This window comes from Myxocyprinus asiaticus, chromosome 3 (genome assembly GCF_019703515.2).
Source record: "Myxocyprinus asiaticus isolate MX2 ecotype Aquarium Trade chromosome 3, UBuf_Myxa_2, whole genome shotgun sequence".
Lineage (NCBI taxonomy): Eukaryota > Metazoa > Chordata > Actinopteri > Cypriniformes > Catostomidae > Myxocyprinus > Myxocyprinus asiaticus.
This window is the reverse complement of record NC_059346.1, coordinates 28,731,475-28,756,715: the sequence shown is the minus strand read 5'-3', so window position 1 is coordinate 28,756,715 and position 25,241 is coordinate 28,731,475. Positions and strand designations below refer to the sequence as shown.

At 40.3% G+C, this 25,241-nt stretch overlaps 1 protein-coding gene and 1 long non-coding RNA gene across 5 annotated transcripts in view; one reads left to right on the top strand and one right to left on the bottom strand.

The window, feature by feature from the left end:
* Window positions 1-367: 367 nt before the first annotated feature.
* LOC127421177 (membrane-spanning 4-domains subfamily A member 4A-like) overlaps window positions 368-25,241 on the bottom strand; it is a 105,460-nt gene continuing 80,586 nt past the window's right edge. The window contains exons 1-7 of one of the 4 annotated variants that reach the window (XM_051664029.1): window positions 10,913-11,007; window positions 10,314-10,502; window positions 9,558-9,680; window positions 9,401-9,457; window positions 8,518-8,667; window positions 8,188-8,325; window positions 368-1,069 (exon numbers count right to left, since the gene is read on the bottom strand). In XM_051664029.1, the coding sequence (XP_051519989.1) occupies window positions 1,052-1,069; window positions 8,188-8,325; window positions 8,518-8,667; window positions 9,401-9,457; window positions 9,558-9,680; window positions 10,314-10,478 (651 nt within the window). In that variant the 5' untranslated portion in view covers window positions 10,479-10,502; window positions 10,913-11,007 and the 3' untranslated portion in view covers window positions 368-1,051. Of the gene's footprint in view, window positions 1,070-8,187; window positions 8,326-8,517; window positions 8,668-9,400; window positions 9,458-9,557; window positions 9,681-10,313; window positions 10,503-10,912; window positions 11,008-25,241 lie in introns of those variants that run through there. The other 3 variants (XM_051664019.1, XM_051664046.1, XM_051664053.1) reach the window with 3 other exon arrangements.
* On the top strand, window positions 13,749-23,028 carry LOC127421214 (uncharacterized). The gene is made up of 4 exons (XR_007893960.1): window positions 13,749-15,058; window positions 16,023-19,202; window positions 21,671-21,786; window positions 22,272-23,028. It is a non-coding gene; the product is annotated as an uncharacterized LOC127421214 (long non-coding RNA).

The window sequence follows — 25,241 nt, the reverse complement described above, 5'->3', positions numbered from 1 at the left end:
AATGATATAGGCTTTTGCAATAGTTTTATGGATGCATTGATGAATGTCTACTGAGTCATGTAGGCTCATTTTCATGATCTCACCTACGGCTAGAGAAGACAAGACCAATTATGGTATTAATATTGGACAAAATGACTGTTCTTCTCATTTAATCAATTTAATCAATAAATATTTATATTGTTTTGTCAAAATTTCCAGGAGCTGTATGTGCCTTAATTCTCAGGTATTTTGTCTTTTTTTAATTCAGATCACATCAACCTTAGTTTTCTGTGGTTATATTTTTACACTGGTTACAATAATTTATTTATTTAACACGTTACAAGATACAAGTCAAGATACAAGTCTTAGAAATGGAAATAGCATCAGTTTATTGCTACACACTGACAGGATATACAGTATAAGACATTAATAATTAAGACATTAAGAGACATATTGTCTTCTGTTTTATTATTTGTATTTTTTATTTTTTTGTCCATCATTAACCTTAAAAAAAATATTTTTACTTGAACGCAATAATATAGCATTGCCACTGTTTAAAAATGATGTATTTGGACAAAGTTAGTCATCTGCAATGTACACTGCAAAAAAATAAAAAAAATAAAAAAATATTTTAGAACCAAAGTACATCACTTTCATCAGCCATTTTTAATTTATTTTGTGTTGTGGATTAATTCTAAGAATGAAGAACCTGTGGACTCATTTGGATAACAGACACACAATAAACATACATGTTCAGGATATACTCAGCTCATTCAGAGTCTTTGTCAAAGAATGCAACCTTTGGTCCCTACCAGACATTTGAGAATAAAAATAAACGACATATAGTTGGGGCTTGAACAAAGAGTATTGGATAGAAGCATATCCTTTTTCTCCATATTTACAAATCTCACATGGAAATTTTTCAGTTTACCAACAATCATAACATAAAAATGTAAATAAATTCAGATGCCCCTAACAACAGGAAAGACTTTAAAAAAAAAAAAAACTTTGGTTGTCACAAGCTACAGTATAAGAAATGAATTCTTCGCAACATTTGGACTGTAAGATCTCCTCACTGTGAATCGGGTCTCTGTGGAGTGACAGACATGTTTCATTAGTTAGTTCACAAGAAACTCAACATAAGCACTTTTAATTCAATTAAGAGTCACAAGCCATAAGACTATTACTATTATATTATCTTTAACAAAAAATGAAAAGGAAATTTTCATGTTCTTTTGGATATGTGTTACCAATGTAATTCCTGCTAGTGGAGCTCCAAAAAGAACTTTGCGGACGGTTAAGTTACATCCATTTCTGGTATCTTTGTGCATATCCTGTGATAGTTTTACACAGTCATGACAGGAGTTTTGATAGCTTTGCACAGAGAAGGTTAGTGAGTGGTTTTATCACATTAGTATGGGTCCTTTTTAAGCTATAAAGTGAGTCACTAATAACTGACATTACATTAAAGGTGCACTCAGTAATTTATTATTATTATTATTTTATGCATTGTGGACCTACACTGACACCTAGGTGCCTCGATGCAGCATCTGTTGAATGCAAAAGTTAAGATTAAGCCAGTAGTATTTGGCTGGTCATGTGATCTCAACATGGCAGCCCCCATGAGGGGACCCTCCATATGTAAAATAAAACAGCTTTTATAAGGTAACTGATATGACTTTTAAGTCTTCATCTAATGTGAGTGGTCATGATTTTGTAAGTATGTTTTAAAATTGCAATTCAGTTCTTTAGATGTAAAACTATTTTAATAAGGCAAAAATTACAAAGTGCACCTTTAAGAAAAGATGGACTGGGGTATTTATAAATATTTTTCGTTCTGTGTTTCGCAAAAAAAACAAACAAACAAAAAAAAAACAACAACAACAACATGCACACAACTAACCCTAGACAGTAGTTAACTAAGACCTGTCTCTCTCCTTCCTTTCCTGAGAATAATCCTGGAATGATCCACATAATGACCTGCTAGAAGTCGATGAATCTGGCTTCAAATGTGGACATTCCACTGAGACCACTCTCCTTTCTGTTTCAGATGTCACATCAGTACTACCTCAGGCTCCTACCTTGTCTTCCCTCAGCCTGATTTATGGTGCCATCACAGCAGCATACAAGGGTATTTCCTGTAGCCTTTACACTCACTGTCCCTTATTTGTGGTATGACTTTCCAACCTGAACAGTGGAATCCATCACAATCTTTAAAATTGGATGAAAATGACACCTCTTTCAGATGTTAACTACCAAAAATAAATCATAATTACCTAATATATGAATGCACTTTAAAAATGTCCTTACTCTGTTGTTCTGCACTTATACTTATGCTCTGGCATTGTACTATTCAACTAAAATTTAGCATGCACTCTCAGAAAAAAATGGTACCATTTAAGGAACAAGGGCCATCACTAGGGTGGTACCCTAAATAAGAAGTTTTTTTGTACCTCTAGTTAAAATTAAAAGCTTGATTTAAATACATAATTGTGCCTTATGGACCTATTGTTTACCTTTAAAGGTACATTTATATATCCTCTGAAAAAAATAAAAAATAAAAATAAAATAAAAACATACCTTTTTGTCTCCTTAAGGCTACAATATGTAACCAAAACAAAGGTACCCAGTGACGGATTTGAACTTTAAAGATACCTTTTTTTTTTTTTAAGTGTGGTCACAATACTTTTTCACATAGTTTTCTCCATTGGATAATAATAAAAAAGTAAATATACCTTTCCCTATCTGTCACTCACTCGACGTTGGTGTCGATGCAGTGACACTAGGGGTCACTCTTGGGAGCCCGAGACACCTCTGGTCTTTGATAAAAGGCCAATGAAAATTGGCGAGTGGTATTTGCATGCCACACCCCCGAACATACAGGTATAAAAGGAGCTGGTATGCAACCACTCATTCAGATTTTCTCTTCGGAGACGAACGGTCATACTCATTGAGCTGAATACTACTATTCATTCACCTCTGCTGGATCTGACGGCGCATTTCAGCGGCTTCTCCCTCCTCTGCACTGGTGCACTGCAGAGAATGCCCCTGGGCGCTTCGGCAGAAAAACTAGAGAGTATATTTTCTAAAAGAGCATTTTTCCCCTCTAAAAGAGTATATATTTCTCTAAAAGAGCGCACACACGGAACGTCTTTTTAAAGATGCTTTTCCGATTGTGTGTTATTCCTGGTTGTGCTCGTTATCTCTCACCTTCTAACGGTCACGATCGCTGTCTTTCGTGTCTGGGCACTGCTCACGCGGAGACAGCGTTCGTGGATGGTCATGTTTTCATTGCGAGAATATGTCCATGGCAACGTTGCGGTCGCGGCTCACCTTCGTTAGAAAGTGAGCCACCCCAGAGGCTCCTGCCTCGGTCCTTTTACCCACGGATTTGAGGCCAGCGCGGCTAGCACTGGGGGTGATTTGGGGAACCCAATGGGACCACCTCCGCTGGGTATCCCCACGCGGACCTCCCATTCCCCAGCACGCTTGTCTGCCCCGATCGGGCTTCCGGGTGAGTCCGCCAGCTCGTCTCACGGTGAGTTCTTACTGCACCAGCTCCGAGCAGCCCGCCCCTTCGGCCTGGCCCCGGCGTGGAGCCCACCGCAAGAAGCAGACGCCACCCGTCTCACGGCCGCCCGGAACCCGTGAAAGGCTTCAAAGCGCCCTTGAGACGGGCGACCCAGGGACAACGAAACCCGCTGCTCTGGAGCTGGTAAGCAGATCTTCATCTTTTTGTTACCTTTTGCATTTAATTGCGCTGCATGCCCAAGTGGCTGCAGTACTCAAGAGCTCAGCAAGAGTGGTTTCCTTGTTCCCTGGGTCACGTATCCGGTGTGTACGGCTGGCATCACGACCACCGTCCACCACTCCTTTTGGCAGGTTGGCGCTCCAGCGGCGGTCTCCCGCCCCTGAGCGCCCAGCTGTAGCACAAATCCGCCCCCGATGTGACAGTCTCCACGGGTCACGAGGACAGGCCTCTTCCTCCCCCGTCCCAGGCTGTTCCGGGTGTGGTCACAAGGAGCCAGGTAAGTGCTTCGATGTCCCTAGACTCAGCACGGCCACGACGTGGTGTGGCACCTCGAGCTCTGCCCCACCGCGAGGCCCCACCTGCCGGTACATCCAATACACGCATGGCTTGCGCCTTCCAATCCGTCACGAGGGCTGGTCCGGACCGTCTGACTCGGCTGCGCGATTCACTTCGCCGGGCATCCGCCCAGGTTCAGCGGTGTCCACTTCACCTTGGTGAAAGACGAAAATGCTGCTACCTTGCGCGGAGATCGCTACCCTCCTACAGAAGGACGCAATAGAACCTGTCCCTCCAGCCGAGATGAAGAAAGGGTTTTACAGCCCCTACTTCATCGTACCGAAAAAAGGCGGTGGGTTGCGGCCAATCTTGGACCTGCGAGTACTGAACCGGGCTTTACATAGACTCCCGTTCAAGATGCTGACGCAAAGACGCATTCTAGTGAGTGTCCGGCATCAAGATTGGTTCGCGGCGGTAGACACGAAGGATGCGTACTTTCACGTCTCGATCCTTCCTCGACACAGACACTTCCTGCGGTTCGCGTTCGAGGGTCAGGCATATCAGTACAAAGTCCTCCCTTTCGGCCTGTCCCTGTCTCCTCGTGTCTTTACGAAGATCGCAGAGGCTGCCCTTGCCCCGTTAAGGGAGATGGGCATTCACATTCTCAACTATCTCAACGACTGGCTAATCTTAGCTCACTCTCGAGACGTGTTATGCACACACAGGGACCTGGTGCTCTCACACCTCAGCCGACTAGGGCTTCGGGTCAACTGGGAAAAGAGCAAGCTCCTCCCGGTTCAGAGCATCTCTTTTCTCGGTTTGGAGTTGGACTCGGTCTCCCTGACGGCACGCCTTATTAACGAGCGCACCCAGTCGGTGCTGGCCTGTAGAAAACAGCGGTTCCACTGAAACTTTTTCAGAGGCTCCTGGGGCATATGGCATCCTCGGTGGTGGCCACCCCACTCAGGTTGATGCACATGAGGCCGCTTCAGCACTGGCTCCACACTCGAGTCCCGAGACGGGCATGGCACCACGGGACTCACCGCGTGGCCATTACGTCGGTCTGTCACCGAATTTTCAGCCCTTGGACCGACCTCTCGTTTCTACGAGCAGGTGTTCCCCTAGAACTGGTCTCCAGGCGTGTCGTGGTCACGACAGAGGCCTCCAAAATGGGCTGGGGCGCTGTTTGCAACAGGTACGCAGCTGCCGGCCTCTGGACGGGTCCGCGGCTGCGTTGGCACATCAACTGCCTCGAGTTACTGGCAATTCTCCTCGCCCTGCGGAGGTTCTGGCCATTGATCCAGGGCAAGCACATGCTAGTTCGGACGGACAGCACGGCAGCGGTAGCATATGTCAACCGCCAAGGCGGTCTGCGCTCCCGCTGTATGTCACAACTCGCCCGCCGTCTCCTCCAATGGAGTCAGCAGCACCTCAAGTCGCTGCAAGCCACTCACATCCTGGGCAACCTCAACACTTCAGCGGACGTGCCGTCACAACAGGTTACCCTCAAGGGAGAGTGGACACTCCGCCTTCAGGTGGTCCAGCTGATTTGGAGTCGATTCGACAGGCACAGGTGCACCTGTTCACCTCCCAAGAATCCTCCCCACTGCCCGCTCTGGTACGCCCTGACCGAGGCCTTCCTCGGCATAGACGTGCTGGCACACAGCTGGTCCCCTGGCATTCGCAAATATGCGTTTTCCCCAGTGAGCCTGCTTGCACAGACCCTGTGCAAGGTCAGGGATGATGAGGAGAAGGTCGTCCTGGTAAGCACCCTACTGGCCCGCCCAGACGTGGTGCTCGGACCTCACGCTCCTCGCGACAGCTCCCCCCGAGCAAATTCCCCTGAGGAAGGACCTTCTTTCTCAGGGAAGGGGCACCATCCGGCACCCGTGCCCAGACCTCTGGAATCTCCATGTCTGGCCCCTGGATGGGACGTGGAAGACCTAAGCTGTCTCCCACCTGCGATGGTAGACACGTTCACTCAGGCTAGGGCTCCCTCTACGAGGCGCCTGTATGCCTTTAAGTGGCGTCTGTTCGTTAAACAATCGTTCCCCGTCGGGAAGACCCCCAGAGATGCGCAGTCAGATCAGTGCTTTCCTTCCTGCAAGAGAGGTTGGAAGGGAGGCTGTCCCCTTCCACCTCGAAGGTGTACATTGCTGCCATAGCAGCACATCACGACGCAGTCGACGGTAAGTCCTTAGGGAAGCATGATCTGATCATCAGGTTCCTAAGAGGCACCAGGAGGCTGAATCCCTCCAGGCTGCGCCTCGTTCCCTCATCGGACTTCTGTAGTTCTTCAGGGTCTACAGAGAGCCCCCTTTGAGCTTTGCAGTCAGCCGAGCTTAAGGCACTCTCCTTGAAGACTGCCCTCCTGACTGTGCTCACTTCCATCAAGAGGGTAGGTGACCTGCAAGCGTTCTCTGTCAGCAAAACGTGCCTGGAGTTTGGTCCAGGTTACTCTCACGTGATCCTGAGACCCTGACCGGGCTATGTGCCCAAGGTTCCCACCACTCCTTTAGGGACTAGGTGGTGAACCTGCAAGTGCTGCCCCAGGAGGAGGCAGACCCAGCCCTGTCATCGCTGTGTCCGGTGCGTGCTTTACGCATCTATTTGGATCGCACGCAGAGCTTTAGAATCTCTGAGCAGCTCTTTGTCTGCTTTTGGTGCACAGCGGAAAGGAAGCACTGTCTCCAAGCAGAGGATCGCCCACTGGCTCGTTGACGCCATAACTATGGCATATCTCGCCCAAAACATGCCGCCCCTGGTAGGGCTACGAGCCCATTCTACCCGTGGTGTAGCGGCTTCTTGGGCCTTAGCCAGGGGTGCCTCTCTAACAGACATTTGCAGAGCAGCGGGCTGGGCAACACCCAACACCTTTGCAAGGTTCTACAACTGGGTGGAACCGGTTTCGTCCCAGGTAGTGGCACGCAACAAGCGGATAAGCCCGGGATAGCCGGCCGGGTGTGTCGCTTGCACATAGCGCCTTCCACCTCCTTTTGAGCTGAAGACATGCGCTGTTAATTCCCAGTAGTGTTCACAAAATTTGTTCCCTGGTTGACTTCCTCCGAGCCCTGTGGCAGTCGAGTTTTCGGAGAGACTCGCTGCCGGCCCAGTACACGCGCTAACTAATAGCCCGATTCTGGGGTAGGTGCTCCGCATGTGGCGGTTCCCTGTAAGGCTAACCCCATATGATCTATATCTTCCGCTAATTCATTTCCCTGCTGGCAACCTGCGTCTTCCTTGGGCAGAGCCCTCTGCCCCAGTCTCCTTGTTGTAGTAACTCCTCCCCCATTGGGCAGGATCTACCTTGAAGGCTCTCCACATGGTTGGAAAGACCATGTGATGTATTCTTCCATTTAAGTATCCCCCCTCTCTTGGGGCAAGGTGTGGTCTCCGCAGTGTCCTCCCCTTGGGAGGGACACCCCCGACTAGACCTGGCGGCCCAGTTGGATAATCCCCCTTCTTTTTTATGGAGTGGAAAAAGAGAAGGGGAAAGAGGCCATGACTGGTTTAAGCCTGTCTCTATCTTTGGGTAGTCAACTTGTCCCCAAAAAGGGCCGTTCGACACTCATAACTGTGTTGGGGAAGGTTACGTGTCGACCTGGTGTGCTGGCTATGAGGCACACAGCAAGTCTGCCCACCGCACACCGCCAGTTCACGTAACACCATTCAGCCTTGTGGCGTTTTGTATAGGGACCCCTAGTGTCACTACATCGACACCAACGTCGAGTGAGTGACAGATAGGGAACGTCATGGTTACTGGTGTAACCTCCGTTCCCTGATGGAGGGAACGAGACGTCGGTCCCTCCTGCCACAATGCTGAACTACCCGCTGAAATGGCCGGACCTTATATCGGCTCCTCAGCGTAAAACCTGAATGAGTGGTTGCATACCAGCTCCTTTTATACCCGTATGTTCGGGGGAGTGGCATGCAAATACCACTCGCCAATTTTCATTGGACTTTTATCAAAGACCAGAGGTGTCTTGGGCTCCCAAGAGTGACCCCTAGTGTCACTACATCGACACCAACGTCTCGTTCCCTCCATCAGGGAACGGAGGTTACACCAGTAACCATGACGATTTCCTAAAACTGTGGGATACCAGAATAACTGGGATAAAACTGCCTGCTACCCAGCTGGTAATGGTCAAGGTACATTCTTCACCACTTGGTAAATTGTTTACCTGGTTTAGTAAAACATTGACAACTGTAGAGTCTCTGTTGCAGGTGACTTTGCAGGCAAATGCTGAGATGCAGATGGAGATGATGAACTGAAGAATGGAGAACACCAGCAATATTCCATTGATCCCACTAACATGAATCTACAAAGAATTCAACATCCCCATATATATAAGTATTACCACAAATTAAATCTCATCAAATATACTGAGTTTCTAAAACTTATTTTGAAGGAGACATCACTTTAAACTGTTAAAACCTAAAAACAAATGAATAAATAATTAAATAACATTTAAGGAATCATAGCAAAATTCTCACATCACACATTTTAATACCGTTGTATTTGAACATAGGGTCTGTTCAGAGCCTCTGTTACCATAGAAGCAATATCGATTGGTCATGATTTCTATTCCTATGGACGTAAGAATTATGGTTACCCCTGCAGTTATGGTACTAAACACATTCATTCCAAGAGATGCTTTCACCTAGGGAGAAAAGCATTAAAAGAATTTACTGGATTATTAATTGCATAAACTTAAAACTTCATAAATTCATTTTATATACATACAGTATGTGCATTTTTTTCATTTATACATAATGGGTCCATTGTCTTGATCTGTTAGTGGTAAAGAGATGAATGTCTCATTTTGTTAAGGAAGCTGAGAAAAACCATCAGCTGCACAGATTGAGCTCACTATTAAAATGTTTGTAAACATGCACTTGTGTAATTATTAAGCTCACTGACTGCACTTGTAGCAGGCATTTCTCTTGCTGAAAACCCAAAGAAGTCCAAAAGATCCAGTGCATCAGTACAACAACAGCTGAGGTAATAGAGGGTTTACCCTGGAACATGCAGTATTGTGGTTGCCATTTTAGTCCACTGATGAAAATGTATCAGTTCTATATGCAGTTTCTTCTCAAAGAACAGATCATTTAAAAAAGGATTTGTGCTTGCAGAAACTCATTTTTACAACTGAGTATCAGTTTTGCATATGGTACAAATCTTCAGTGTTCTTGGTCCTCCAGAGTAAAGCCACAATGAGACACTCAAAGCTTTGCTACTAACATATCACACCTGGACTGCTGCTAAATGTCTGACAGCTTGTGGTGATTGAATTTGTACAGCAGTAATTTCAGTAACTTTGGAGCATTGGAGACAACCTCACAAATGAAGAGTACTATGTTCTAAAATCTATGGGTTATACGGTATATGCACACCAAACATGGATTAAGTTTCTTCGCTGCAGCAACAGACAAAGAGCCGGCACTGATGTACTGTGGACGAAACAGAGGAAATGTTGAAGTCCATATTGGAAATTATAATAAGAGCAATAAAGACAGAGGCAATAAAGCAAAACCATTCAATTAATCTTACAATGAGGGATCCCCAGTAGAATACGCCACTAAAGACTGTTACACTACTGAAATGGTATTTGTTGCTGATGGTAAGGACAATACCAAATAAGATGCCAATCACTCCAGTCATAATCTGGACAGTCTAAAGAGGGCAGATACGGGTCTTTCGATTAGTGTTACATTCTTGTTAGCATTTTAAATCACAAGTCAATTCATTTGTATTTGTTTAGAGCTTTTCACAAAACACATCGTTTCAAAGCAGCTTTACAGAAAATTATGCTGTAATGTCTTAAAGTCCTCGTTTAGCAGTTTAATTTAAAAACATCATTGAAAATCATTCCATTAACAAAAATAAAATATTTACAGTCTTACAGTTACTACAGTCTCAATGGAATATAGACAGGCCAATACATGGTAAATTTGTTTCTTGCTTACGTGACCAAACAGTGAATGCCTGGACAATTGTTTTACTTTATTAATATTATTATTTATTAATTTATTTTTCAGTTTAGTTTCTGTTGTTTATGCCATGAATTACATCCTTTTATCTCTCACAGATTCGCACAAAGAAACACACAGAACCAACATATATCTAAGCACTTGAGGACACATCACACAGCGTGTCTGTATTTTTTATGTACTATTTAAATACTAAAAAATAAAAAATAAAAAAAATAAAAAAACATAATTAAATGAATGTAAGATTATGTTTTATTTTTAAGCTTTGTTACATTTGAAACACATAGCAGACAAATCTTGTTTTAAATATACATACCCCCAATGACTTTGGTTGTACTTTGAGGAATCCTTTAAGAACAGTACTGCAATGTGATACTCTTTCAGCTTGTCCATCATCAGAAATAACACTGTCTTGTGCCACCTGTGGATTTATTTGGATGACAACTGTAGCGTTGTCGGTTGATATGATCTTGCTGGTCATTCTAGAAAAAGTTCTGGGAGTCACCTGTATGTACATAATAGTGATAAATATGTCTTATCGAATGTTCCCATTAATACGTTGGATAAGTTCAAAAATTAACACAGATGGAGAAAAGTGATTATTTTTGACAAAAAAATTTCCATTGGAGTTGTTTCTTTTTTTATTAAGGTCAGAGGTTGCAATTTGTATATTTAAGTTGATTTTAAAATTAAGTTATGGATAACAGTATATACTGGTTTTGTAGCATAATGTTGAATCAAATCCCAAAAGTTTTAAATGAAGTTTTTATTATCAAACTACAAGAATAAATGAGTAAAACAAATATTTTGCGTGAAAGGTTTTACTAGGTCAAAAGATGAGCATTTTTTAATGTATCAAATTTGCCTTTTTTTTTTCAGAAAAAAGAACAGATGTAATTGAATAAAATATTTTACCTTAAATTAAATGAGTTTTCTTGATGTTGTTGTCTAATGGCTCTTCTGGCTCATGTGTATCTTTGTGTGTGTGTGTGTGTGTGTGTGTGTGTGTGTGGACTCACTGTAAAGAACCACTAAGGAGGGGCTCAAAATCTGTGAGTTGAATATTAAGGATGTTTTTTTTATTGATGCCCCTCCTCTTAAAATACAAAGGACTTTACATATAGATGAAAAACATTATACAAAGTGGGAGAAATGATGGCTATTGATGGAATCCAACAAAATCTGTGTTTTTCTTGGCTAGATGGTTTAACATAAATAGTAAGATGTACTGGCATATGCATTTTTGCACGTTACTTATGTGAGAATGTATTTAAGCAGAAAACATTTGTGTTTCTGAATCACTAAGATTTATTTCATTTTCAAAAATAGTCACTGACTTGGCACGCACTTTCTGCAAATGCAAAATGCAGAATGCAAAACGTATCCTAAGCAAAAACTCAAATGCCCAAAAGAAGACTCATCAGTACTGTTTATACTGTATATTGTGATTCTTTTGCATCTTGTGTCTTCTGTAAGAAACACAGCCCCATTTGAAGTGGGCCCCAGTTTGGTCAGTATATTCTGCTTTTGTAAAGACTTATAGTAATACTCGAATACTCGAGTAAATGACAGTTTACCATGGAACATACTGTGGTTGCTTCAGATTTCCTGTCCATTCTGCTGTTGCTGTGCCTTTGCTGTTATAGATAGTACTGTGGAGAGATTTCTTTATCTCTAAAAAGCTTGGTGCAGGAAATGTTAAACTGATCAGTCCTCATATCAGAGGAAACATTGCAGTAATGTAATACTTAAATCTAAAAAGATATAGCATATGGAGACACAACAAACATGCTTGATCCTTGTGAACCCATTGTTAAAGTATTTCTAACTTTCAGATCAAATAGAGTTTGAAACACAATTAAATTTCATTCAGTCTTTGGTGTAGGATTTTTAATGATAGAAAAAGTAGCAAGCTGTAAGTGTATTTGTGTCAGCGATCAATTAGTTTAATTCACTATGAATTCTGAATTTATGTCAATAATTATGCTGGTCTCTATTGTATTTTGATTGACTACTGGATCATGCGTTGAAGTTATTAAAGCTATACTGCCCCTATGGCAAATTTTAGATAACACAGATGTTCGGGCCTTGTTTATTTGACTTCATCTAAAAAATAAGTTTCAAATACTGTAACAAAATTGTTACACCTATTCTCATTTTGCATGTGCATTTGTTTTATAAAATGCTGTTAATTTACAATCAGTTTTTTAAATGAATTTTTCTATTAATATGTATTATGCTGTAGCTTCAGTTTATATATATATATATATATATATATATATATATATATATATATATATATATATATATATATATATATAGCTGAAAAAAATACTTGGTGTTTGTATTTATAATTTTTGTTGTTGTTGTGTAGTTTATTCCTTATTTAGAAGGTTATTATCCATTAAGTCTTCTCTCTTCCTGCAACACAAATCAGTCTAAATGAGGACAGTGAGTCTGGCTTTCTTAATAAGCTTTATAGACCTGCAGACTCTCATCAATGATCCAATCAATTGTATGTGTCACACACACACACACACACACACACACACACACACACACACACACACACACACTCACTCACACTGAGTGTATTAATATTCTGAGAAGGAAAGCATAATTTGGAAAGCTATGTATTAAAGAAATGTTCTAGGTTAAATCAAGTTAAGCTTAATTTATTGCATAATGTTGATAACTACCAAAATAATTTATGTTTTTCCTTTAAAAAAAAAACAAAAACAGATCAGCGTTAGAGTAAGGCACTTACAATGGAAGTCATTTGTACCACCGTTCCAGTTTTGGGAGCTCAAAGGGCAAAACATTTTGCTCACATTTTTTTTTTAAAGACTTAAAAACTAGCAAATAATGATAAATATATCATTTTTGTAGTGAACTACTGTTCTAGGTGGATTTCTGTGTGTGGCTGGCGCCAGTACATAAAGCAGTCATGCACTGGTTTCAGATAAATACGTAACAAACAGCTTTGATTAAAACAGTTTAATTTTTTGGTAAAATCTGGATTTATTTATTTTTTCAATCGTAGGACACTATGCAGAATGCACATATGCAGACAACAGGACGGAGACACGTTTATGTTCTTCTGCTGCAAAATACTTGATCAGCTTCTTGTCAACAAGGAAGTTACATCACATCCCTTCTTGGTATCATTGTGCAGTGTGCAAAAGTTACTAGGACTATACAGGGTTTATGACTGTCCTTACGTCGTCATGACAACGAAGTTGAAATATTAGATATAGCCTAACTTTAAACAGACAAGGCTAGTAGGCTATTGTATCACATACTGTAGCATCATGTTAACATGCAAATCTTAAATCTATACTTTTAAAACAATGTTTATTTTAACGTATACTGAACTACTGAACACACAATTTTTGCTTTAAAAATGAAAAAATTAGTGATGAGTCGAAATAATTTTTTGTGTTAATCACAAATGCTGTCTACAGAGCTTGTATTGAACCCAGAACTTTACGTTAAATATATACTTGAAGATGCTGTAAAATCAAAATGAAAGTTTAGCTGCTTTTAGTCCATCTCCATTAGCTTTAAGATCATTTATATGTTAGTGTACTTCTAAACATTGACAAAATTTGTTTTCAGAAGATATATAGCATTTAAAATCTGCAGTCTCTCTCTTCCGGCTTAAAAGACTCATGAACGTCCATGACGTCACATAGAGGTTGAGAAACCTTGTCCAATCAAATGCTTTCTAGAACGAGAACACACCCTCCCCTACAACTGTTGTTCAGAGCATCTGCAAGCTAACTGCCGCTGATCATGCCTTCGCAGGGCACTTCAAAGGGAGTACAATCCATGCTGTATGGTCCTTCCAAACAGAATTTCCGATCAGATTTGATGAAGTGAGTTCTGATTGACCGTTATCACCTTTCAGCCATCTGAAGCTCACACAGTGGAGGGTAACTGTCTTCGAAGGGAATAGGCCATAGGGATGGTCACTTCTGAATGGGACATGCCAATGCGGGAGCTGGACATGAAAAAAGTTGCTGGAGTTTATTTATATATTTTTTGCAGGAGAAGGTTTCTTGGGATGTACAGCTCGAGCAACTGTCCTTTATTCTTTCTGCTTAAGTGTACTGTGATTCAAAACATGAATATTATATTTTACTCGCTTGTTACTCATTCATCTGCATTGGACTTGCACAAAGGATCCACTCCAGGCTTGTCCTATAAGCAAACACAGTGATATGCTCTGTGCATTTGTGGGATGGTTATGGATTAATGTTGTGATGCATGTGGACAGACGATTTTCTTTATTTTATTCTTTGCTTATATGATATTATGCTTGTAATCAATTATATCCTCTATTAGGCAATATTCATATATCCATTCTTTATATATTCATTTATCTATGCAGTCATGTCATCAGTGTACTTAATAATACTCAATATGTATGCTGGGATATTAAGCATTTATTTTAATATTCAATGTTCAGTTACTATGTTTTGTTACTCATGATACCTACATAAGTGCTAGAATTAGTTAAGGTTATGAAACAAACTGTTATGTCTTAAATAATTCTGCTTACGCAGTATTTAGGCCCTGAATGTCATCGAGACCCAGGCTGAATGTGTTGTTTTCTCTGTCAGAACAAAAACATTGTGATGAACCAAGCTTGCACACAGATTTGTATTGTATAGGTTCAGACAAATATCTTTTCAGCTCTTCTCTCCTCACTCTCTGCAAAGACTACACCTCTAAGGCCTCAGTCTATCTTAATCCTTTCTTTTACTTAGTTCATTAGATGAGATAACATACTATTGACTATTGAGTTATCTTCAAGACCTATTTACTAAATATTCAAAATGTATTTCTTTATTATTTTGCATTTATTCAGTGTTCATTATAATTGATTTTATTTCATTAATTAAATTTTACCAATTAAAATTTTTGTTCCTTCTACAACTCATCTGAGTAATTGGAGTTATTTTCCATCAGTCTGCACCAACTGGAGGTCTCAACCAAGATAAAGTTGAAATTGGATCAACTTTGTGATTCTTCTCCTGCAAGGCAAAAATTAGGAAGGTGAGTTTTCATCTTCTATTCTTTTAATTTCTCTGCTGATTGGTTGTAGGTGAAGTCTCGTGAGGTATATTCCTTGCTGCCGGTTCTCTCAATTTCGGCTGCAGACGGAGAGAGAACTTGCGAGAGGCAATAATCCTACACACTCTCACAGCGAAATTGTAAGGATTCATATGACTTTTCTTAATCTGGCTAATTCGTATGATATCGTGTGACTGCACTCATATGAATTACTATGACTTACACTTCAGCCAATGACGTCATGAATCCCCTAATCTGAGGACTGATTGGGCATGATTGGTTCCATACATTTGACGTATTGCGGGGTGAGAAAGTATAGAATCTTTGAGATCCCAAGGGATATGGGAGTAGCAGCCTGAGTTTTGATGTGCACCAATTTGAGATTACCATGATCGAAAAGGGTTGAATCTGACTGATAGGTTCATTTTGGATGTACCTCCATTTATGAGATGCCACAATCAAAACAACAGAGAACCTTGTTGTGTGTTTGTTTCAAAAAACAAAATTATTAAATGAAGAATTTTAAATTCTGATCCAGAAAAGCAGATGAGAGGACTTTGGTATAATTGTCTAATTACACAACTGAAATTGTAATACTCATGATACAAGATACAAATAAACAATATATTAGTATATATTGAAATAAACAAATTGAAGTTTATTTGTGATTTACATTGTGTTGTCTAGTGAACGAGGTAAATTCTTTTGTTGGAGTTTTCACAATACTGAGTATGAATTTTTCAATGGAAAAGCGAAAAACTACGGATTGCTACTGATAGTTATTTTTAGATGTGAGAAAAGCACTATATAAATATAACTTTTTATATTTATCACTATTTTCACTGTTCAAGAATATATCGAATTGTTACCCTATGAATCGTAATCGAATTGAATCGTGAGGCAAGTGAAGATTCACACCTCTAGTTACGGGTCTTTTAAATTTCAGCCGAATTTTTGGCCAGACCCCTTACTGAGGCCCTAAAAGGATGTCTTCCAGGAACTGCTCCTCTAGAGTGGACTTCGGAGATGGATGAGTCCTTCTCCCTGCTCAAAACTGCCCTCGCTTCCTCTCCTGCCTGACATCACCCTGCCATGTTTAAACCATTCCATCTATGGACTCATGTTGGATCACATGCTTATAACTGTGGGTTGGGTCAAACCAAAGGTGACAAAAACTTTGATATCACTGGCCATTACTCCGCCCTGATTCCATACTCAATGAAAGGCTTACTGCCTTGCCTGCTGGCTCTGGACTGTGCAGAGTGGGCCTTGAAGGCCACTAAGCCTGTTGTGGGGTACAATCAAGTCAACCTCCACACACTGCATCGCTTCCTCCACCTACTGGGGGAGACAAAGATGAAGTCTATCTCCAATCAAAGATGTGCCAAGTGGGAAACTGCCCTCACAAGCCCACAACTGACCTTCTGTGCTGATAACAAAACAAACTCTGCCTCTCTGATTGAAAATACGGTGTCCTCACATGACTGTGTTGACAGTGTCATTATTGACAAAGGACATTATGTGCTTGATGAACCACTGAAAGACTCAAAATCACTGTTCATTGATGGAAGCAGCTTCTATGAGTGTGATACGATACACTGGATGGGCAGTGGTCAAGGGGGAGTTGGGCAATACTCTCTCTTTGGGGTTGCTTAAAGGGGGTAGTGCTCAAGTAGCAGAGATTTACGCCTTAAAATCGGCTCTAAACATTGCCTCCAATGAAATTGAACCAATTAACATTTACACAGACAGCACATATTGCGAAAATGACGTTCACAGCTTTGGCCCTATTTGGAAACGTTGTGGGTACAGAACCACTTCTGGTACACCAATAAGTCACTAACCAGTCCACAAAGATATTCTCGACATTTGTGGTAAAATTCAACCAAATTGTGTCGCAGTTTACAAAGTCATGGATCACAGTACTTTTAACCATACACTCTCAAAAGGAAATTCCCTCACCGACAGGGCTGCTAAACAAGCTACAAAATCACAAACAGCAGACATGACTGTCATTTTTTCTGTTCACCCAACTGTGTAGGCTCAGAGTCATTGTCTAAGATGTACAATCCAGATGATGTTGAGGTTTGTCAAAAATTGACTGCCACATTATCAGATTAGGGATTGTGGATTTTAAACAACAAAGTTATTCCGCCAAAGGGGTACCAAACTGAACTGATTGATTTGTATCATGGTTTGGCTCATCAAGGAGTCAACAAAACACATTCGATGCTCCAACAAACTTGGTTTTGGCCCGACATGAGATTGATGTGAAAGACAGGTTGTCCAGATGCCTACATTGTTTGAAAACAAAACCATAATTTAGGAAAGACAAAATTTCAAATGGTCATAGCCCTCATCCGAAGGGACCATTTACACACTTGCAACTCGATTTTACATCATTGCTTTCTGACCATGGCTATAAATACGTACTGGTAATTGTGTGTCATTTTTCTCGATGCGTAGAAGCGTTCCCTTTACAAAACGCCACTGCCGAGAAAGGTGGCTGAAATTTTGCTGAGGGAAATATTCCCTCAAGATTACCTCATTGTTAACCAATTTCTAAAAAAAAAAGAAAAAAGAAAAAAAAAAGAAATTACACTGCCCTTAGCATTTAAAACATGAAAGATCCAACACATGAAGCGTACAATTTAAGAGTGACAAACCCAGTGTAGGTGGGAGATAAGGTATTGAATGAAAAACTAGGTATTTTTGGAACAATATCCAGAGTTATAGACAGCTCCAACATCTTTGCTTGTTGAAATTAAGCCAGGCTTGACTTTATGGATGCATTTAATGCAAACTTAACTCTTTCCCTGCTTGCTCTACTAAACCCACCCGCCGACCCCGCCGACGCTATGCTTAATGCTGCTTTAATGATAACACTACTTTCTCCCCCTGACAGGTCCACCGATGTAATGCTGCTTCGACGGAAAGGAAATTCTCCTTCTACAAAAACAAAGAACAAAAAAATAAACATAATAATAATACTAGTGACTAACTTTGTTGGAAGGGTTTCCCTTCCGTGTTTTTCTCTCTCCCCTCTTTCTCTCTTCTCTTTCTATTATTCTTTCTCTTTGATAACAGGTACTGATTGATGCTATCTGGACAGTATACAGAGTTCCTAGATCAGTTCGTGTGATCTACCAGCTGACGCCTTCCTAGCCATACTGGGGCATGACCTTTTCCTGGACGATCCTGCTTTTCAGTGTTGGTTGGCCGATCGATCCAAACACCAACACCACTACTCTTCGGGGCTGGGTCTAGCACCACTGGAGCCTAGAACTTCCGCCACAGATGTTTCACTCTGGGTCCAGGACAAATCCTTTGACTTGACTCCATTCACCAAGCAAGATACACACACTCGATCCTGGTTTTGTTAAAATTTCCCTACTTATGGTTGTGAGAACCAACACAACACTTTCCATTACACTTTTCCTGTTAACAGATTTCATACTGTTCATGATGGGATAATTCAGAATGAGTTTTATTTGATTAATGAGTTTTTACAAACTCAACTGGGGGACTGATGCATGTGGACAGGCAATTTTCTTTATTTTATACTTTGCTTGTATGATATTATGTGTGTAGTCAATTATAATCCTCTATTAAGCAATATTCATATATCCATTCACTTATCTATGCAGTCATGCCAACAATGTACTTGATAATACTCAAAATGTATGCAGGTATATTAAGTATTTATTTTAATATTCAATGTTCAGTGACTACATAAGTGCTAGAATTAGTTAAGTTTACGATACAAACTGTTATGTCTTAAATAATTCTGCGTACGCAGTTTTAGACCCTCTGAGGACTCAGTCTATCTTAATCCTTTCTTTTACTTAGTTCATTAGATGAGACAACATACTATAGACTTAGTTAGGAGTTATATCTTCAAGACCTATTTACTAAATATTCAAAATGTACTTCTTTATTATTTTGCATTTATTCAATGTTCATTAAAATGTTACCAATTAAAATTGTTATTCCTTCTACAGCTCATCTGAGTTATTGGAGTTATTTTCCATTTGCTGGATCAGTCTGCACCATGTTGTCAGTTAGATTATTGTTCGGTTCTCTGGAAAAGCTGGCCGGTATTGAGATTGCATCTCAACTTTCCCTGGTAAGAGTCTTTGACATGCAAGTGTATCTGTGTGGGTTCTGCAATTCACCTTATTCAGCCCCACCCCTTTTCCGCTCTTCTGCATTTTGTCATCTAACTTACAGTTTGTATTGAAGCTACTGAGAAGAGTCGATCAAAATGGATTATGTGTGGGAGCACAGAAAGTATTTTTCCCCAAGAGTTGATGGTATGAGTCTACACCACCCTTTTACTACATTAAAATGATCGTGAGGTGTTTTGTTGTCATTCTAAATGTTCGTTTTTACCACACCCGCGGAGGTAAATTAGACCTGGCAGATCACATTCAGACAGCTATGACACACTGCACTTTTTAATGATACAAGCGTTTAATTGTTATGCGTGTAATTCTGCTTAATTTTTAGGTTTCAACTTGTTAATAATTCGTGTTAAAATGTGTAGTTGACATAAAATTTCCAACAGTGACAGCTTGTATTATTACACATGCAAGTTCATAACAAAATTACAATTATACTTTTTAAAATTAATTTGTCACCCTAAATTTTTAAGAGGCTTAAATGTGATTAAAATGGTTTTAAACAGAATATAAAATCAAACATTTCAAATAAAAGAGGCAACAGCAGCTCTTTCACTCTGAAAGCTTCTCCAAACTGAAGGGCTGCAGCACAGGGCACTTTGAGAAATGTATGCCCTGAATCAACCCAATTAAAATCAAGTTATTTTATTATATAATAATTTTCAACTTTCATACACTTTCACATGTATGTATGTGTGTGGATTAATAGTTGCACCTATTAAAACTCAAAAAATCTACTCACCTTAACTATGATACGAGAAGATGGTCAGAAAATACAGAAATATTTCTGTGTTGTCTCTTGGACTTTCATGAGTACGGAGGCATATCAATATGTCCACTGCTTGAAGTTACGATCTTGTGGATTTATAAATGAATTAGTCTTGTTTAAAAATCTCCCCCACTGCTTCCAGTTGTTATTACATCCCTTGAACACTTTTAAATACTCATGATAGCTTTTGACAACTCTATAACCTGTAAATCCACTTCGCTAACTAATTACACTTTGACATCAACACCATAGATATCTATATTGCAACCACTAGAAGTTCCTAGACAAAATTGTCAAGATGGCTGTGCACTAGTTTCTCTGGTGCATAAGGTGAATATGACAAGGAACACCCACTCCAAGGAATGCACCCCTTTGATCACAAAGCAATTCTTTTGATTGAAATATGTCGAAGAAAACATTTTTAACTATATCACATATCATATTATTAAACCGGAGATATAAATGGTTATATTAAACATTTATCTGTTCTATTTTCCCCAGTTAGCTCACAAGCTAACCGGTTAGCCTATTGGCTTAGCATAGTTTCTTCTCCTCTTCATTTTCATTACATTTCTCCTCTTTGTTGCCTCCTAGTAATACAGCGGTATGATTGTTTTAAATAGAACTTTTAAGTTGCGGTATATTGAATAATTTTACAAACTGATCATTTTAATCTTTGTAGTGGGGTTAGGTTGAGGGGTAAGGATAGATTTATTTGTAGGGTAGCTGTGGGACTCCAAATAAACACAACAAACACAGTGTATGACATCCTTTCTGCTTCAATAGGAAATACGTCAAAACACCAAGTCGAACTGCACTTGTGAAGGCACTTCACAGGGAAGTTTAAGGTGCTGTAAGAATTTTAGCCATTATTTAACTTTCCCGAGACTTAGCCATTGAATAAGCCACATCCTGTCTTTCCAAAACCATGGAATTTCGAAGACACACTCACACTTGGAGACCATTGTATCAGAGATGGAGCAGATAGAAGAGATGAAGGGGAATCCCTTGAGCCTTTCTTGGGTGCAGGGCCGTAGCAAGGTTTTCGGGGCTCCTGACTGTATATTGCTCTAGGCCCCATTCCTATTAAAAAATACAGTTTAGAATTTGTTGTGGGACCCCCCGGAACTGTGGGCCCCTAGAATAATTTCCACCCTTCATCCCACTAGCTACAGCCCTGGGTGCAGGAAACCGGTCCATATCAGTAATTATAGGAGCATATATGGGCTGCCCTGTGAACGCGCACAAGGACTGACAAGTAGAATGTCTTCTGATTGGCTAAACATAGGATCTGACAGTGGTCCGCAGACATCCTTTTTCCAGCAGTTTACTGAACCTAGGGCTGTTACAGAGACAGGTGTGATATTTCATGCCACTTATTTCAGGTAATAGGGACGTTTTCTGTTTGTCATCTGATCACTACTTTGTTCAATTCAACATGACTCTCCCATCTACAGTAAAACAGACTCCACCTTTGGTTTCCTTTCGCCTCCATTCTCTTTCACCCTCACGCCTCTCCACTGCTGTCTCTACCTCTCTTCCCACACTAAATGTATTTACCACGCTTAATGTAAACACTGCTACAGACACACTAAGCTCTACTTTAACAACCTGTCTAGACAACATCTGTCCTATCTCCTCTAGGCCAGCACATGCTACACCACCCAGCCCCTGGCTGTCTGACGTCCTTCGTGAACATCAGACTGACCTCAGGGCAGCTGAGAGGAGATGGCAGAAATCTAAAGATCCAGCAGATCTAGGTAAATATCAGTCTCTGCTTGCAACTTTTTCAGATAACGTTAAATCTGCAAAAACCTCCTATTACCAGAACAAGATCAACAGCACCACAGACACTCGCAGCTTGTTTAGAACATTCAACACATTTCTCTGCCCTCCCCCTCCACCACCTGACACATCACTGACAGCAGATGTCTTCACCACATTTTTTACTAATAAGGTTACATCCATCAGCAATACATTCTCAGCACCACACACTGTCAAACACCCATCTCCTGTATGCAACCCTTCTGTCTCTATGTTCTCTACTCTGACTGACACTGAGATCTCTAAACTCCTCCTCTCCAACCACCCCACCACCTGTTCCCTTGACCCCATTCTTCTCACCTTCTCCAGGCCATTTCTCCATCCATCCTACCTGCACTCACACACATAATTAACACATCTCATCATAGCAAAAACACTTGAAAGGGCAGTTTTCAAACAAATCTCTGCCTATCTCTCCCAGAACAAGCTGCTGGATGACAATCAGTCAGGTTTCAAAAGTGGACACTCCACCGAGACTGTCCTGCTGGCTGTCACTGACTCGCTGAGACAGGCGAAAGCTCAATCCAGATCATCCGTCCTGATTCTGCTGGACCTTTCTGCAGCCTTTGACACAGTCAACCATCAGATCTTACTCTCTACCCTCTCCTCGCTGGGTATCACGGGAACTGTGCTTGACTGGTTTAACTCCTATCAAATTCAAGGCTCTGATGCTGGCATACAGAACAGTCACTGGGTCTGCTCCAGCATACCTAAAATCATTTATGCAGAGCTACGCACCCACTAGAAGCCTGCGGTCAGCTAAGGAACGTCGCCTTGTTGCACCAACACAAAGAGGCACCAAAACACTTTCCCGGACTTTCAGCTTCATCATACCATGTTGGTGGAACGACATTCCCAACTCCATCCATGAAGCTGACTCACTCTCTGTCTTCAAAAAATGACTAAAAACACATCTTTTCCATGAGCACTTAACCAGTCATTAAAAAAAAAAAAATAGTTTTGAATACTATTATGATGCTAGTGATACTTTATAATACAGCACTTTTCATACCACTGTCTCCTAAGATGATTCGCTTATGTTTTCCTCTTTTGTAAGTCGCTTTGGATAAAAGCGTCTGCCAAATGAATACATGTAAATGTAAATGTAAATGTCATTTTATAAATAAAAAAATAAATAAAATAAAAAAAAGCTACAAGAAATACTACAAAAATACTAAAGATACACACAAACATGTTTCATTGTATTTGCAGTGGTATATATTAAACATGTCCATAGAGCATCAGGTAGCCTGTTCATCAGAATGGAGCCAGAAAGAATTATTATTATTATTTATTTTTATTTTTTTGTAACAACAAATCTTTGTAATCCTTTAGTTCTCTTCAGCAGTGGATGGTCTGTCTCTCTACATTGATCTGAATTAGGGTGTCAGCTGTGCCCCGCTGTGTCCCCTTTTGAGGATCTTAGGTTGTCCAGGGATTTTCACTCTTGTCTATAACATCCAGGCATTGACCTCTCCAAATACGATGGTGTGCCATAAAATTCAAGAACCAGTGTATGGACCAAATGCTGAACTTGCTTTTGAGTCGAGCAGATCAATACCACCCATGTAAAGCTTGTACATCCTCACAGTCAATTCACTTTACTTGGTTCACTTCCTTCCAGGTGGGACATGATGGATTTGCACCAGCATTTTCAGTGTGCTTTTTCAAAATGAGCCAAGAATGTCACTAAAAAAATCATTTAGAATTTTTAAAATAAGATTTATTGAATGCTATCATTTGGTGGTGATTATGGTGATGTATATTGTATTTTGCATTTTTGTAACAAATTATACTGTATATAGTCTACACTGCATCATTTCATAGAATATAATTATATAAAAGTACATTCAAAAGTGTTTCAAAGTGTTTTAAATACCCTGACACTCCCTGTGGTATGTATTGTATTTGAGCAGCACATGGGGCAGATGTGAGCTTTTTTCTTTTTTAACAGCACTTTGGCACAGTGGAGACAATTGGCAGATTACACTGAAAAAATATTTTTAATTTGACACATTGTCAATCTCTTAGTACTCCTGTGTAGAACGTGGAAGAGTGTTTGCATCCACACCTGATCTATCTTTTCTATCGCAATCAATATAATGACAACAGTGATGTAGTAAATAGTTGCACTGAGCTAACATTTCATGTGTATTCTTAATTTTGTCTTTGTCAATTTTGTCCTTTGATATTTTATTTATTTGTATAGCACGACCACTAAATGAGCTATTTTTCAGTAAAGAAGTATGCACTCTGACCCTAATGCTCTGTGTATACTTTAGTTTAAAGGGCTATTTTTGGATGAGAGTGGCTCCATTGTTCTCCATAAAACTATGGCCTCACCTAATATCATGTTATTAAGTACTAATCCCTCTCTCTCTCTGCCTCACTCTCTCTCCTTGTGTGTGTTTGCAAATAAATACAGGCAGTTGTAAAAATGCAGATACAGCAGTTCTTAAGCATAGCACTGCTTTTAGCATAAGCTCTCTTAAAATAGGGTCCATTATCTACCTGGTTACATGAAAACTCAAAATAATCAGTACGAGATGGTGAAGTCAGTGGAAATCTTACGAGATGGGTCGAACACGTTTAATCCCATAGAGAAAAATAAACAAACCAATTAATTATGTTATTACGATTTTCCTAAGCCAAATCTAACCATAAAGTCTTACCCCTTACTCAAACCCTAAATCTAACCATGATTTTAATTGGAAAATAACTTTGGTTTACCATTGAAGAAAGAAAACATCAGAGTTTAGAACAATACGAGGAGGTTACTGACATTGTCATTTGTATTGTATAAATAAATGAGTAACCTGTGTCAGCACAATGATTCATTATACAGGGGGGCATTTGACATTTCTAGGGGGGTACACATTCACTTCACCTTGTAACCGTACTGCGATGTGACTAAAATTAGTGGTTGTGTTCTATCTTCACCGTCTGAAAGACAAAACGACCTGCATGACCTTAAAGCACACCAAATATTCAAAATCATATTTTCACCTTGTACCCTGCTAGAAAATTAAACAAAATTAAGCAAAATATAATTTAAGAACCAGAGATACAGAGAAATAAGCTAGTTGCTGTCCAGGAATTTTGTGGGAATTTTCCGGTTGAGGCTGATATGTCAATATTGATTGATCAAACCAATAAAAGATTGCAGGTTTTATTATAAACTCTCTATGGTCCTACTAAAGTGCTCGACGTGGTCTTTTGCTATTGTGGCCCATCCGCCTCAAGTTCGAAGTGTTGTGCACTCTGAGATGCTATTCTGCTCACTACAATTGCACAGAGGGGTTATCTGAATTATTGTAGCCTTTCTGTCATCTTGAACCAGTCTGGCCATTCTCAGTTGACCTCTCTCATCAACAAAGCATTTTCATCTGCA